Source organism: Anguilla anguilla, chromosome 10, assembly GCF_013347855.1.
Source record: "Anguilla anguilla isolate fAngAng1 chromosome 10, fAngAng1.pri, whole genome shotgun sequence".
Lineage (NCBI taxonomy): Eukaryota > Metazoa > Chordata > Actinopteri > Anguilliformes > Anguillidae > Anguilla > Anguilla anguilla.
Window position 1 is genome coordinate 34,037,615 of NC_049210.1, and position 15,966 is coordinate 34,053,580.

Here is a 15,966-nt window from a genome sequence, read left to right on the forward strand (position 1 = left end):
AGTTGGGTTACAGGGCTGCAGTTGTACGCCTGTGCGTTTTTTACTCTTGTAATTGTTACTTGTGGGGAAAGTCGTTTAACGGGAAGATGTCCGCGAGCTCGTGTCCAGCCGGTGACTCCGGGCGGGCGGTCACGGTGTCCCGGCTCGGCGACGATGATGATGACGAAGAGCGACTCGGCGTCCGGGGAGACGGGAGCTGGAGCCGTCTCCTAACGGCGTTACGAAGGCTGAACTGGCAGCTCGATCCCCGCGCCTCTGAGCCGTAGCTCTCTCTCTCTCTCTCTCTAACCGTGCGATCCGCTTGTCTCTCGCCCTCAGCGGCCGATGGCTCCCCTCTACGATCGCCGCGGTCGCTCGAGTTCTTCCTCCTCCTCCTGCAGAAAGCGCTCCGGTGCCCATCCCGTCCCCACGTCTCGCACGCGCGCGAGCGGTCGGAGGAAGAACCCGGCGGTTTGGCAGAGCTCCTGTTTCCTGTGTAGCGTTTCGGGGGTCGGAGATTTCGAGAAGGCGGCGAAAAGCCCTTTTGTGAATAATTTAAAGTTGATCTCCTCGCTGGTTATTTAGAATGAAAAGTAAATCCATTGTAATGCAAAACAATGTCTTGCATACCTAGCCTATCTGCATGTATGTTTTAGCTGTAGTGCTTGTGTTTTTTTTTATAGATAGATGGATTTGTGACAGGGTTGTGATCTGTGTGTAAGCTGCTTGGAAGTGAGCAAGCGGGAGAAACGTTGGCTGGAACGTTTTGTGCAAAGCATCTGGAGCTGATGGAAGAAGCCGCTCGGGTTGTTAGGAAGCCAAATCGTTCCTTTGAGTTGTGGCTTCCTTCCTAATAATCCAAAGAGCTCTCCCGCTTAACTGTTTAAATGTTGCACTTTGTTTTAAGGCTGGATTCAATGCTGGGGGGTTTATGATTCGACAACGCAGTGTCTCCCGTATACAGCTGAGCATCAAAGTCCTTTTCCCCTCTGTGTTGAGATTCACTCATTTCGGCTACTATGGGTTATAATACTACCTCTGGCTTACTTATAATATTACCATTTGATGCAGATTTTTTTTTTCTTCTTACAGTTGTAGTTCATCGCCTAGCCTTACTAATAAGCCAATAGAAAGAGGTTCTAAATGTCAGGCTTGATATCAGGTTCTTAAATCTTTAGAAATAAATGGAATTACAAATCCTTTTTTTTTTTTTTCTTGGTGCGTCTTTCAAAAAGTAGGCTAACTGTCGTCTTGACCGGTCGAAGCGTTTGTAGGCTGCATGTTGAGTCCTTTCCTCACTACCTGCATTTTACTGTTAAATAATCAGCCGTTTGTGACTTTCTGTTGTCAGGCGTACCTGTCCTGCCTTGCTCCCTGTGTGAGATTTACCGGCTCGCGTGGAAACGGAAGAGGTTTATCGCGTCGGTGCGAAACGAACCAGACGGGCGCCGCACGTCGTAGCGCGTCAGCCGTGTTCTGGCCCCGCCACCCCCCCCCCCCCTTTTGATCTTCTGTGTTTCCGCCCTACCTGTTTCCTGCGCACCCTCCACCCCCCAGCGCACCTCACCCCCCCCCATCCCCCGTACACCGCAGCCACAGATTCATCGCGTCGATCGACGGGCTCGGGCGTTTTTTTTTGGGTGACGTGACGCGAGCCCGCGAGCTTGCGGACGCGTGGCTGCCGGGCACGGGTACGGAGGAGCTTCTCGCTCGCCCTCGCGTCGAAGGAAGTGGGGGTGCTTCCCTAGAGCACCGTAGGGGGTGAGGTTTCCTACACCTCTCGGTCTGGGGCTTTTCTGAGATATAGACACAACATATAACTGTGAAAGCAGAGAGGAGGGGGACGGGGGGACGGGGGCAGATGGCTGTTTTGACAGTGCTCGGAAAAAGCTGTCTGGTTTCAGTGCCGACGGAAGACCGTCCCGACCGTGTTCTTCTTCGCCTTTCTTTCTGAAGGTTCTAGAAGGCTTGTTCTAATTGACTTGACAAATGGCCTAATTAGTCCAGGTGGCGGCTGAAAGGAAGGAGCTTGTCGCGAGGGAAACGCGCGTGTGGTCTCCATCCTCACGCCTCATCAGACCGCTTTTGTTTCCTTTTCGTTCGCTGTTCATTGCTGTTGTTTTATTGTCTTTGTTTTTTTTTTTTCGAGCACCTTTCATTTTGTTAGTGCTTCGTGGTTGGTGTGAGATGCGTGTATGTGCGTGTGAGTGTGTGTGTGCACCCTGTCAAACCTACCCCCCCCCCACCCTTTACTAGTAAGAAGCAAACGGTGAGGCCAGAGACATACCCTACCCAAGTAGGCGAACGCAAGTGACAACAGCTGGCCGACGCACTGGCTGTGCATATTCAACGTGCGTCGTTATGTCCGCGTGGGTGTAATAAACCTGAGTCCTCTTGTCCACTTGTGAAAACAGCACAAATCGAAGAAGACGCCTTCAACCTGTTGTTACCTGCTATGATGCCGCTCGCTGCCGAGGCTTAAAACTGCAGCGCGCGCATTTCAGGTGACACATTTTAGAACGCCGCAGAGTGTGAAACCACCTTTGTGTAGCTCAGAGCGTCTTACGCAAGGTAGCCTATGTTTCGGGCCGCAGGCAGAGATTGCGTAACATCAGCAAGTTCAGGCTCTTTCTGTGAATGAACTCTCTCTATTGCTAACGAGAGCCAAGTTTCACTCTTTAAAAATAAGATAGCACTGTGGTAAATGTTCCACGACTCCAGGCTTGCTATGAATGTTATAACTTGCTGAAAGGTTATGGATGATATATGCACGTCATAAGCAGCGGTTCGGAATGCAGAGGCTTGTGGACAGCTCACATGGTGTGGCCGTTTTTTTTTTCTCCTTCCTTCTGGCGCGCGTTGTGGAAGTGAAACCTCGGAGCGCGAAAAGACGCGACCGTCGTCAAGCGCCGTTGCGAAATGAACGCGCGCAGGCAGCCGCTCGATTATTAATTCGGAAATCGTTCTGGTTTCGTTCCTTCTGAGCGAAATCGCACCTCTCCCCCCCAGAGAGCAGGATGTTGTTCGCCTTTCGATGGCACGAAATGGCAGCCCTTTGCCGAACGTCGATGTGTAACGAGGTCTGTGGCAGTTCTGTTGGCCGGGCCGCCTGTCTGACGGAGCCCGCACCTCTGCCGATTGAGCCGACAGTGACGGATTCCTCTACGCTGGTTAATAAGCTCGTTCCTCATCGTTAATTCAAGATGGCGGTAGCATCCACGCTTCTTGCAAAATGGACAGGACAGTGGTCAGCTTATTGTTGCCTTATTCTCATGGTACAGGTAGCCTAAAAACAATGAAAGCTTGTTAAAGTTGGATTGCTTGGATTTCTGCACTGGGATGCAAAGGGTTAACCGTAGTACTGTATTTTGGAGGGGTGGGGGGGGGGCGTGTTGAGAGAAAACTCATCATTATTTGAGATATAGGGCCTATATATAGGACTACACCAGAGACTCTGTTTTTACACCTGTGCCATAGCTGTGTTACTGCAAATTACATGTTGAACACCCTATGCCTCAATGGTTCATAAGATAAACAAAAACACCTCTTTGTGCACATGTAATTATAAGCCACAGTGCCTATTAATCACAGCTACAGTACCTTTTCAATGTCTTCATACTGATCCATGGCAGCTAAACCTCCCCCAACTTAGAGCACAGTTGCAGGTGGTGTTTTTATGCGTTTTTTTAATTTTTTATTAATTAATCAAATTAACGACATGCAAATATAAATGAGAGGCAGTTTCGCGGACAATGCAGGTAGTCACGGCAACATCAGAAAGAAAGGTCCTGTAAATGATGCTCATGAATCAGAAAATGCTCAGCCCCTATTGCCGTGGAAACGCCGTTTGTTTATCTTAGTGCACCAGACCCATTGTGCACAATATGGAGAGCCTGACATGTATGTAGTGAATGCAGTTGATGCCAGTCTTGGCCACCCCTCAAGTCACCCTCCTGCAAGGCTAATCTTTGCTTAGGGCTCACCATTAAGTGTTTCAGTTCAAGACCTGATGTCACAAGGGATTTCTGTCAGGAAGTACAGTTTCTGGCTGAAAAGAGAGAAAAACTGAAGTTATGGAAAAACTGTGACGGCCACTCAACCCTTAACATGTCTTAGCCAGGAGAATGGTCATGGTTGCATCTGAGTTCTTTGCACCTGTAAATGCAGACAGATAAACACGCGCTCTTTCACACGCAAGCGCACGCACACTCACAAGCATGCAGACACACGTGTCGCACCCCTCCAACACACGCGTACGCCCACACATTCACACCCATGCACGTCTGTCCCCTGCACGTGTCTCTTCCTTCCTCCAGTCTTACTCCCTCACATTGAAAACGTACTTTTAGATTCACTTTATCAAAGCTCTGAACATCAGAGTTTGTTCTGGTTCTGGGGCCTTCTCAAATTTTAATTGCCATTATGAGAGAACCTGGTTAATTTAAGAAGTTTTGAATGATTCAGCTTCTGTGCGAAAGCTTTTAACTTTTCTGCTTCACCTCAAACCAAGTTCCAGAGTGACAGTTCTCTTCAAAAATTCTGCTCTGATTTTAAACAGAAATTTCTTGTTTTGTTGCTTGACAAATTTGACAGGACAGTCTTTCATAGTGAAATCTAGACTAAATTTTTTAGTCTCCTGCAAAAATCTGGATTGATAAATGGGTTTGGAGACAGGGGTTGTTGTTTTGGGTTGTGGACTTTCTCCTGTTTTTAGCCAGTGTTTAGTTTCAGTGTTCTTATTTTTAAACTTTTGTGTTAAAGTTATTGAGAATGGCTAGGGAGGATTTATTAAGAACACAGTTTTGCTGTTAAGAGAGACCCGACTTCACCATACACTTCCCAGGGATTGTGTCGCCTTTGGCTTCTGAAGCGTATGAGAGTAATATTTCATCAGCACAATGTTTTATGAATGTCTGCGGAAAGGCCGACCGACCTGGCTGAGGCAGAAGAGAGGTAGACCAAGATGGCTGCTGCTAGAGGAGGAAGGCTGCTATTGATGCACCAGTCTGAAGCGGCACACACTATTTAGGCTAACTGTGACTGAGCAGAAGACTGCGGCCTTGACTCAAAGTCCCGTAACCTTGCTGTAGTCGGTTGATGAAATATGTTGGTGACTAATAAATGGGAAAGTGAGGCTTCATGACCCCCCTAATGGGTAGGGCTGCAATACCATGTGCAGTCAATCACTGATTTGTATAAACCAATCTAATTATAAATGAAAGTGTTGGTGACACAAACTGAGGAAGCAAGTGATAAAACATGATAGCCTTGCCAAGAAAAATGGTTCATGAAGCATCGTACTTCCTTCACTAAGATGAAAGAATCACTTAGTCCAAAGATCTTTATTCCTGGCCCCAGCTCACTTAATTGATCAATTAAAGCAGTGAACTCACTTCACCTTGTTTCTTGGGTCTGAATTGGTTGCTCATGTTAAGGCAAAATAAGAAACCAACAGATCCTGTGGCCCGCCAGGAACGGAAATAAAGATCAGCGACTTAGTCATTATTTGATGAGGGTTGTGTGGTTAGCTGTCCCATGGCCATTGCTGTATGAACCTTACCAGGTTATCTGTGGGGGAATACCTTCCTCTGGTAAAGTAGTGATAGAATATTTCCTGCACGAGCACCTGGTTGCCCTGACTACATGCACAGGTGAGATGATCATTTGGCCGTGCCGTCCCGCAGGTGGTATCATGGGAAGCTGGACCGGACCATCGCGGAGGAGCGTCTGCGCCAGGCCAGGGCGGCAGGAAGTTACCTCATCAGGGAGAGCGACCGCCGGCCCGGCTCCTTCGTCCTGTCCTTCCTCAGCATGACCAACGTGGTCAACCACTTCAGGTGAGCGTCGTCCACGCTAGGGTGCGTTAATTTGCCTATCTCTAGCTGCAGTGGTGTCTGCTTACCGGGTTAAATGCTATCACAAACTGCCATTGCTACTCATCGCTACAGTGAGCAAACACTAGAGGTTGAAAGGTTTTTTTTTCTTAAAATTGGAGTCGATTGCATCCACCCGCATGAAACACTGCAGTTGAAGTGTGCGTGCTCTTCTAATTCCCTCACTTGTGGGGCCCTACAGGGATGGCACACAGTGTTACAGTAAAACTAGCGCCCATTAGAGGAGATGACTGGTCCCATATGCAGTAAGCCAAGGAACCCTGACCAGTGTAAGTTTATCCTACCACTGACAGGAAGACATGGCGTCTAGCCCAGAGGTGGACAGTTCCGGTCCTGGAGGGCCGGTGTGTACGCGGGTTTTTGTCTCCACCAATTACGCTGGCTAAATGAGCTAATTGGCTGAATACACTTACACTGGGTCACTCGTAGATTAGATCACAGTAAAGAATTTCATACAGAGACACAAGAACAGTCTTTGGCGGTCACTCATGCTTATCAAGATATGTAGCTAAAATGTTAGATGGTGTGATTTGGCATGAAGTCTGGAAATTGACATGGCCTTCATTGCTCACCTCTGGTTTAGCTTGAACAGGCTGATAGCATAGCCTGGGCTCTGACTTGCTACGTGTGACTGTACTGCTGAGCCTTCCCTATAGGTTTGAGCCCGTTTTACTGTTCGATCCCCTTTGGATGTGTTCTGCTTTTAATAATGTGTAGTCTGGTTTTAAAAGCCCCTAGGTAGTATCTATTCACATGTCCCGGGCCTCCCCTAGCCTTTAAGGGTCTGCACACAGCACTACTGGGGATGAACATGTTCTCTTTAGTCATTCACCGATATCAGTAGATGAGATTGGATCAGGCGATGTGACGTTGACCTCATGTGGCCTGGATTCACATCCCAGAATTTCTGGCTTGTGAGCAAGAGACAACGACCTGCTGTCTCCTCGGTTACACACATTCAAAATAAAAGCCAAAGCACAAATACCAGAATTTAGTCAACACACAGGACATGGTCCTTGGGAATGCAACAACAGGCGAAATAATGTTTTTCGACCTTTTTTGTGTTCAAAATCTTCTGTATGAGTAGTACCCTTGTCCAAAACAAGTGGGTGCAAACTGATTCATTGTTTGCCCACTGAGCGAGCGAGTGAGAGAGAGGAAGAGTTGGTTTTGGCTCAGACACAAGGCGTAGGTCCAGGCGTGGGATGGCTGAAAAAAGAAAACCACAGAAGAAGACAGAAGGGCTATTGTTAGCGGCGGCGTCTGAGCGCTGGCAGACAGGACGCTGTCCCGCCCACGCGCGTTTTTTCGGCTAAACCCGCATCGGACCCCTTCAGTCACCCGAAAGTGGGGAGGGGTGTCTGCTCTGGCGATTCGGCACAGATGCACGCCACTGGAACAGCCGTTTCTGTGTTTTACTCCCTAATGGCAAGGTCCATAACAGGCTTGGTCGAACCCAGAGCTGTGGGCACCTGATTAGTCATCCCTGTCATTAGTGCCTTAGCGGCTGCTCTACAGATGATAAGGCACTCCCAACACCTTGGCCACTCACTTTTGCTCTCATTTTACCAGAGCGGGAAATCTTTACACATTTCATTACTCGATTTTGGCACTCTTCTGAAATAGACTGTTCCCCAGCACACCCACACTTTCACAGTAGCCGATGACTCGCACAGCTGTGTGATTTTAAATTTAAAAAAAAAAATTTTCTGCCTTTCATTATTCCGTATAATACGTGAAAATATTTGACTTTTGTTTGAGCGGTATTAAGTAGAGACTGTTCCCAATCCCTTTTCCACAGACAGCCCAGGAATGAAATATTTAGTGCAAAGTATCTTTTCCCGGAACAGACCGCATCAAAAGAGGCCTGTCTTATTTCCGATAAACTCCCTATTTCAACTGCAGTCACATCCTCACTCAGTTAAACCTCCGCTAGTGTGAGAAAGTGTATTTTTTTTATTGTTTGTTTAACGCATGCGGGCGGCGTGTGCGTTGCTAGCGGGAGTTTGTGCTTCTGTCCGCAGGATAATCGCCATGTGCGGTGACTATTACATCGGCGGGAGGCGGTTCTCCTCGCTGTCGGACCTGATTGGCTACTACAGCTACGTGTCCTATCTGCTGAAGGGAGAGAAGCTGCTGTCACCTGTGGCTCCACCTGAGGTGAGCGAGAAAGAGAACGAGAGGGGGCGCTTGAGGACAAAGCCGCCCCAATTACCGGAGCTGACGCCAAAGCATCTCGTCTTCACCGTTCTCTCTGTTAATAAGTATGTGTCAGTCCAGGAAACCAAGTCTTGACAATTCTCTGGTAATAACCATAGGTCATTCCTGGGGAATGTGTCTTGGCTGTTCTCCATTAATAACCATGGGTCATGCTTGGGAAACTTGTGTTGATTATTCCCTATTAATAATTAAAGGTCATTCCGGGAAACCTGTCTTGGATATTTTCTATTAATAACTATAGGTCACTTCAGGACACCCTGTGTTAGCTAGTACCCATTCATAATTATAGCTGTAGGTGACATCAGGGCATTGTTTGCGTTTCCTGCACTAAGTCCGTCCTTCTCTCGGTGGAGATGAAAGACCAGGACTTGCCCTGTCCTGTACAGGTTTTGGGGTAATAAGATATTGCACTGTGCTGTGGGGGCAGAGGGAGATCAGCTGTGTTGTGGGGGGGGTTAAAGCTTAGTTCCCAAACTGGGATGCCAGTACCCAGAGGGGTGTGTGGGGTGTCTGCTGGGCCAGTGTGGCAGGGTTCACTATGCTCTTAAAGGGAGGTTTATTTTCTGTTTATTTAATTATTAGTATTATTTGATATTTCTTCAACTTTACTGTATGCTTTTGATTGACCCAGATGGCTTTTTTGTGCCATGAAGGGTATTTACTGAAGTTTCTTGCTGGCTTTGCAATAGCTGGTACAGTACTTATCTCCAGAGGTCGTACGTGTGTATATTACCCCATTATTCTTCCATAAATCATGTTTAATATTATTTTCAGTTGGAACTATTTCAGATTGTACAAGCAGCCTGAGACCACTCCACTCAAGGAAAGAAGTACTGGCACTTTAAAATATTTTGTTCAAGCCACGACAACTAGCCTACTCAAACATTTTAATTTGTCCAACGCCAGCACTAATTGCACAGAATAAGAATCAGAATAATGTGTGCATGGCAGCAGTGGATCTGGCCTGGAGCACAGACCATAAAACACAAACTGAGCTGTGCTGGAACCAGGCTGCTGTCTGAATGCAGCTTTCTACTACTACTACTACTAATAGTAATAATAATAAGAATATTGTTGTTATTATTATTATTATTATTGTTATTATTATTATTATTATTATTATTATTATAGTAGCATTTTGGACAGGTGTGGAGAATAATAGTATTTTCGATTGTACTTCTGAATTATTATTATTATTATTATTATTATTATTATTGCTGCTATTTTAGCATGCTGATTGGTTGATGACACATTGAGTGAAAGGCTCTGTATGTCTGCAGCCCGTGGAGGACAGGAGGAGGGTGAGAGCCATTCTCCCGTACACCAAAGTGCCAGATACGGATGAGATCAGGTGGGTGCAGGGCCGCGCACCTTTGTCTGTTAGAGGACATCCTTGTATCGGTCTTCAGGCTTTTCCTTGCCTCAATATAACGCCTGGACTAAGAGATAAATCAGTTACACTTTGTTAAGCAGTCTGGAGCTCGTGTCAGCGATGTCAGTCTGAAGTTCTCTGTGCACGCATAAACACACACATACGCACATACATACATTTACACGCACACTGCACATACACATGAACATGTGCGTATACAAACCCAGAAATGTCCGGTGTATTCTAAGATGCGGTGTGTGTTGTGAAGTGAAAGGCCGGCTCTGCTTCATGCGGGTTCCTGCTGCTTATCTGTATGAACCTGCTGAAGCATGCGCCGGCTAGGCCTCAGCCTGCAGGAGCCACCTTGAGTCAGAATCGCGGTCTTGCAGGAAGTGATGAAAACAGGCTGCCAAGTGGCCCGTGAACCCGATGACACGCGCTCCGCACGGCCTCTCAAATTATTTATTTCACCGGCTCACAGATATCCAAATCTCAGTTCTGCACGCACGTGTTGTTAATTTAACGCTAACACTCGTCGCTCCCCTCTCCGTCCCCGCCAGTTTCCTCAAAGGGGACATGTTTATCGTTCACAATGAACTGGAGGACGGCTGGATGTGGGTCTCCAACGTCCGCACGGAGGAGCAGGGCCTCATCGTGGAGGACCTGGTGGAGGAGGTGGTGAGTACACGCATCGCCGCTCACGTGCCTTCCACTCTTATTCGCTGGGCATTAAAATGTGGCGTGTGATCAAGTCACGTTCCATGATGGTCAACCAAGTGTCTTCCATACCATCCCGTGTGACCTTCTGCCTGTTCTCTCAAACTTGGTCACATCATTTCTAACATACCCTGGTCAACGTCTAGTCCATACTTGCAGTCTCAAACTCAGATCAGCCCACTATGCAATTCTTGGTGGGCCGAACGTCTTTTACTGGTTTTCACAGGTGAAAATGGTAGTAAAAACCAGACCCTGTTTTTCAGCTGTTTGGCTGTTGTAGGCTGCATATTTGGTGTGAATTCATATTTGGTCACCTGAGAAACGCTATCTGTTTTGCCCTAACCCTTTTAAGAGTAGGTCTTCTGGATTGTTTTTTTTTTTCCTTCAAAATTATAAGTGTTCTAGAACTCCATTGCTTTCAATTACCACTTGTGATTGTTACATCAGCACTAGAGCGTTCAGTTAAGAACATTCTAATTACATATTTGTGGTCTTGCTCCTTAAGGGTTAATGTTGTTCAAACTCTTTTCAGGGACGAGAGGAGGATCCACATGAGGGCAAAGTGTAAGTATTCTGTGGGTATTTCCCCCACTGTTAGTTTACATCTGATTTCATTGCACCCTGTTAAGGAATCTACTGAGCTATTGAATGCTAAGCGGTGAGACTGGTTTTCATTTTTGTGGTTGCAAAAATAATTGGATGCAAGAAAGCTAGTGCTGACAGTGTATTTTTTTGGCTTAGCCCAAGGGTACGTTTCCCTTCCAGATTAGCTCAATGCAGCGCATCAGTACAAATATTTAATTATGAATAGCTGATTAATTTCTAATGAAACAATGCATAATGAATGAAGAATTGTCAGCAAGAAGCAACATTATTGGAAAGGGAGTATTTGTTTGTGGTGGGATCTGAGAAGTTTTATTATCCAGTATTCCTTTAGGCCCCTTGTTTGCAGAAGGCAAAATTGAACAAATAAGTTCTTTAAATGTAATTCATAGGTTCATGACTAATTCAGTCTCCCATGGGCATACTGATTTCACTTTACTAGCTCTCCTGGCTATATGTGTGTGCCTGGGAATGTGTACACGGGAGTCAAGCACTGTAATGCGGTTACACAATTAGACAGGTTAGCAATGAAACTCCCTTATTTACTGTTGTGCCAAGATGACAAAGTGGCACACACACACGCACATTACAAACACAGGGGTACAGTAATTCATACATATGCAAGCATTGACACACACAGGGAGAGATGAACCCATACGCATACAAGCAGCCTGGCACAATTAGACCACACATACACACACACACACACACACACACACACATACGTGCACGCACACGCATACATGCACACATGCGCACATGCACATACACATGAAAAACAAATGCAAAGAAAAAAAGTCATTGTTTGCACATGTAGCTAAGTCGCAACAAAGGTGAGACAAGGACAGTTTTAGTGATTCAGAGACATTAGACAATGTCTGTACTTCAAAGCAGAGGAAAATTAAATCAAGATTTCACAATTGAATAAAAACGAAAGCATAAATGTATCGCAAAAGCATCAAAAGGAATTCAGTTAAAAAAAAAGAATAAACAAAGCAATGTGAGTTTGATTGAGAACAGATGTTTGAGCTTCACTGTAACTGCTGTGAAACGCTGTCTCTTTGCCTCAGTGCCATTTGCTATATAACTGTTGACCCAGAGACATAAAGCGTTGTCAGCTGGTGCAGGCTAACATTTTGCCACATACGCATTCTCCTGAACGTTTCATATTCAACTCTGACGTTTAATATGAATGCATATCCATATTAAACCCCCCACTACCCTGCCTTGCTCATTTTGAATCTTTAAAATGCACGCCCCATCAGGTCCAATCATAACGATGCAGTGCAACAGTACTTCCTGGGCAGGAGATTGGCCTTTTTTATGTCATTTTTTCTCTCTGTTGATGGGGAAACGCAGTTTAGCCTCAGTCTTCTGAGAGAGAGGGTTTTCTGAGCCAGTGAGTGAATGCCATTGGCTAATCAGGAGACGTGACACATGCCAGCCCCTATGTCCTGCCCGCTCCCTCTAACAGCTGCATCTCCTTCTCCATCTCTGTCTCCAGCTGGTATCATGGGAAGATCAACAAGCAGGAGGCTTACAACCTGCTGATGACAGGTACCGCCCATCTACACCCGCTCAGGTCCAATGAGAACAGAGGAAGACACCAAGGGACAGAGCCTATAAGTTCACACTTAGCATTATTAGCCGACAACTGTTGTTTACCGATTCTGGGTGGAAACAAGGAGGTGTCCTTTTTCAGAATGGTAATGCACTTGAAATGAAAGATTAGGTATTGAATATTTACATAAGTAATCCGGGGTTTCTGGAGAGGTCAAGGAAGGTAAAACATATTGGAGAAAAACATCGCTGCAGTAATGTGTTGGCAATGTGTCAAAAATAACACGGACCAGTACTGATTCATTGGAAAAAATAATACAAAGAAAAAAGTGAATGGTGCCCTTTTCAGAGGAGATTACATTAGAGGATGAATCATTTGACCTTTTCTGCATGTGCACTGTTTGACGAATCAAGGGGAGTTTTTTTTTTTTTTTTCTTCCTCCAAGCTTTGTTTTGATCTTTTAGACTAGTGTATCTGGCACGGTGCCAACACGGTGCCCAATGTGCTTCAGAGAAAACATAAGAAATGCAAAGATTTGGCCTCATTCACAAAACTTTTCTTCAATTATTCTTACTTCTTATGTATATATTCTTATGTTCCTACGAAAAACCAGTACGGGATTCATGGCTCGTGCAGACCTTTGTTTTTGTGCATATGCCAAGTGCATGAGATGATGTATGCCGGCTGTTTGTAAATTTTATCCGAAATGTTCCTGGAAACATTCTTACACACGGTTTACGATGGAATGTGATCGTACACGTGTTTCGTGAATGAGGCCCATTCAATGGTGAAAAAAAATAGAAATTTAGATGGAAAGAAGCTTAAAACACTCAAAATACTAAAAGGATCAGAAATAAATTAAAAAGCAGGATTAAACAAATAAAAACAAGGTTGAAGATGAAATTAGAATAAAAGCAGAAAAATCAACTAAAAGCAAATGTAAAAAGATGTTTTTTTCAGTTGACGTATGAAGGACTAGCTGCTGGTGCCTTTGCGCTCTGCAGAGGCAGGCTGTCCCACAGTCTAGGAGCAGAAAAGGAAAAGGACCTTCACCCGTGTGTTTATCCAAGCCTTCTATGTGGTCATGTTTTCATTTTTAACTGCTATATTAAGCATTGACTTCTTAAGCATGAGCCGTCTGCGTGCTATTACATGTGTGTGCATGCGCGTGTGAGTGTGTGCGATCGCGTGCGTGTGTGTGCACACGCAGAGACGATTCTGGAGACTGGGTAGCCCTAGGAAAAAATTCCCATGAGGCCCATAATACCCATGAGGCCTTTCTGACCCACTTTCACTATTATCATGTAACCCAAAGCTCCCCCCCCCCCCCCCCCCCCCCCCCCCCAAATACTCAGAGCCCCAGGCAGTTGCCTATATTACCTGGTCATAAGATTCGCTTGGGAGTGTGTGCGTGTGTTTACCCTTTTGTGACGTTCTCGTCTGTGTTTCTTTGTGCTATGTGTGTAACCTATGACCACGTTGTTTCTGTATTTTAACTTAGTCGGTCAGGTATGCAGCTTCCTGGTTAGGCCCTCGGACAACACCCCCGGGGACTACTCCCTGTTTTTCCGCACCAATGAGAACATCCAAAGGTTCAAAATATGCCCCACCCCCAACAACCAGTACATGATGGGTGGCAGGTACTACAACAGGTAAATGAGTTCAGCATTAGAGTAACATACTACCAGCTTCCTGTCTCTCCAATGTGTGTGATATTAGTGTTTACCTTGTATGCCTTTTGGCATATGATGTGATGTCACTAATTTAGTTCTTTAAAATGGTTTCCTTTCAAAAGGGTTCAGTGTTAAAATATGTCACTGTTAAATTACATCTCTATACATAACATTGAGAGTAATGATTTGGCTGTAGGCCTTTCATTTGTGTAATAGTTTTTTTTTGGAATTTGTGTGAGTTTTGTACAAAATGAGGACTTCTTGAGGAGAAAGTACAGCAGGATCAAGTGGGACTGGAATGTTGTTTGAATAAACCCAGAAAAACTGAATTCACCCGTGGTCTTACCAAAGGTCTTCTGTCTTTTGATCCACAGTGTTGATGACATAATCGACCATTACAAAACGGAGCAGATTGTGGAGGGTTACACCCTAAAAGACGCAGTATCGATCCAGGTAGGGTGTAACATGGCAGATTCAAAGAGTGTAATCCTGTTTAAATGGTTAGGATATTCATTTTCAAGCAGATTTGGTTGTTACGTTACTGTGAACCTGTGTGTTACATTTCCCCAGAACATGTGTGTGCACGTGTGTGTGTGTGCGTGCGTGTGTAATTCATATCTTTTTGAGCATACAGTATATTAGCGGTAGTAATTGTGTGTTTTTACATTTCTTAGCAGCAGGAACAAGTCATCACCGATTTGGTAGACGGCAAAGAAATTTACAACACTATACGACGGAAGACAAAAGATGCATTCTACAAAAATATTGTCAAGAAGGGCTATCTCCTATTTAACAAAGGTAAATTGTGTTGAACGTATCGTATCACTAAAGCACCTGGTCTTGACAAGCACCCTGCAGTGTGTAGACCAGGGGTAGCCAACCCTCGTCCTGAAGTGCCAGTGGCGTTTCTGGTTTTTGTTCAATCCGAGCTTGATCGCATGACTTTGACGAATGATTAAATGTCTGAGCCTTAATATTCCGAACGGTCACATGCGTTCATTAAACACGATTCGTTAAAATGAATCCTCCAGCTATATAGCTACAGGGTTGGATGAAGCAAAAACCAGGACCATCTCTGGCACTCCGGGATCGGGGTTGTGTATCGCGTGTAGAGACACGAGGCGCGCGGTGACGCCTTTCCATGCTCTCCCAGGCAAAGGGAAGCGATGGAAGAGCCTTTACTTCATCCTGGAAGGGAACGACGCGCAGCTCATCTACTTCGAGAGCGAGAAGCGCGCCACCAAGCCCAAGGGTTTGATAGACCTGAGCGTCTGCTTGGTGTACGGCGTACACGACAGTCTGTTTGGCAGGTGGGCAGCTCCGGCCAGGTCTTCTTCTTTCTTTCTTTTTCTTTCTTTCTTCTTTTCTTTCTTACAATCTGACAGACAGACAGACAGAGGCTGTTCCATCTCATTGAAGCAATCCTCATTTCTGTCTTATTTGTCTCCTGTGTGCATTTACTATTTTATATTATTATTGTTGGTGGTGGTGTCGTTACTGTTATTATACTGTTCATGACATGGAGTATAGATTATGGATCTTTTTTTCTTCAGTGGAACTCGCTTTATTCCCCAAGTTGAAAAACCTACTGATATGAAGATATTGGGACGGTTAACTTCAAAGATGGGGGATGTCCGAGTCAGGACGGAGTCAGCGGTTCACCCCGCAGCCGGATGAGGAGTGAATATTTCGTTTGTCTGTTCGCAGGCCAAACTGTTTCCAGATTGTGGTGCAGCACTTCAGTGAAGAGCAGTACATTTTCTACTTCGCAGGAGAGACGCCTGAACAGGCCCAGGTTTGCGCACCTACCATGTCTACTTTCTGCAAAACGGATTAAGCTTATACTCATTTCCCACCGATTGGATTAAGTTTTGAAATTACTGCCAGTGCCACTTTCCTCCGTATGTGATTATGCACTCATTTAAACCCAGGCACGATCCCCCTTAA

General features: G+C 45.5%; 1 protein-coding gene across 4 annotated transcripts in view; it reads left to right on the forward strand.

The window, feature by feature from the left end:
- Nucleotides 1-15,966, forward strand: part of rasa1a (RAS p21 protein activator (GTPase activating protein) 1a) — a 42,300-nt gene that overhangs the window by 10,642 nt on the left and 15,692 nt on the right. For 3 of the 4 annotated variants that reach the window (XM_035378779.1, XM_035378781.1, XM_035378782.1), the window contains exons 2-12: nucleotides 5,664-5,816; nucleotides 7,898-8,033; nucleotides 9,374-9,444; nucleotides 10,026-10,143; nucleotides 10,715-10,746; nucleotides 12,290-12,342; nucleotides 13,848-13,998; nucleotides 14,394-14,472; nucleotides 14,694-14,817; nucleotides 15,173-15,329; nucleotides 15,727-15,814. In XM_035378779.1, coding sequence (XP_035234670.1) covers nucleotides 5,664-5,816; nucleotides 7,898-8,033; nucleotides 9,374-9,444; nucleotides 10,026-10,143; nucleotides 10,715-10,746; nucleotides 12,290-12,342; nucleotides 13,848-13,998; nucleotides 14,394-14,472; nucleotides 14,694-14,817; nucleotides 15,173-15,329; nucleotides 15,727-15,814 — 1,162 coding nt within the window. The remainder of the gene's footprint in view (nucleotides 1-5,663; nucleotides 5,817-7,897; nucleotides 8,034-9,373; nucleotides 9,445-10,025; nucleotides 10,144-10,714; nucleotides 10,747-12,289; nucleotides 12,343-13,847; nucleotides 13,999-14,393; nucleotides 14,473-14,693; nucleotides 14,818-15,172; nucleotides 15,330-15,726; nucleotides 15,815-15,966) is intronic. The other variant, XM_035378780.1, reaches the window with a different exon arrangement.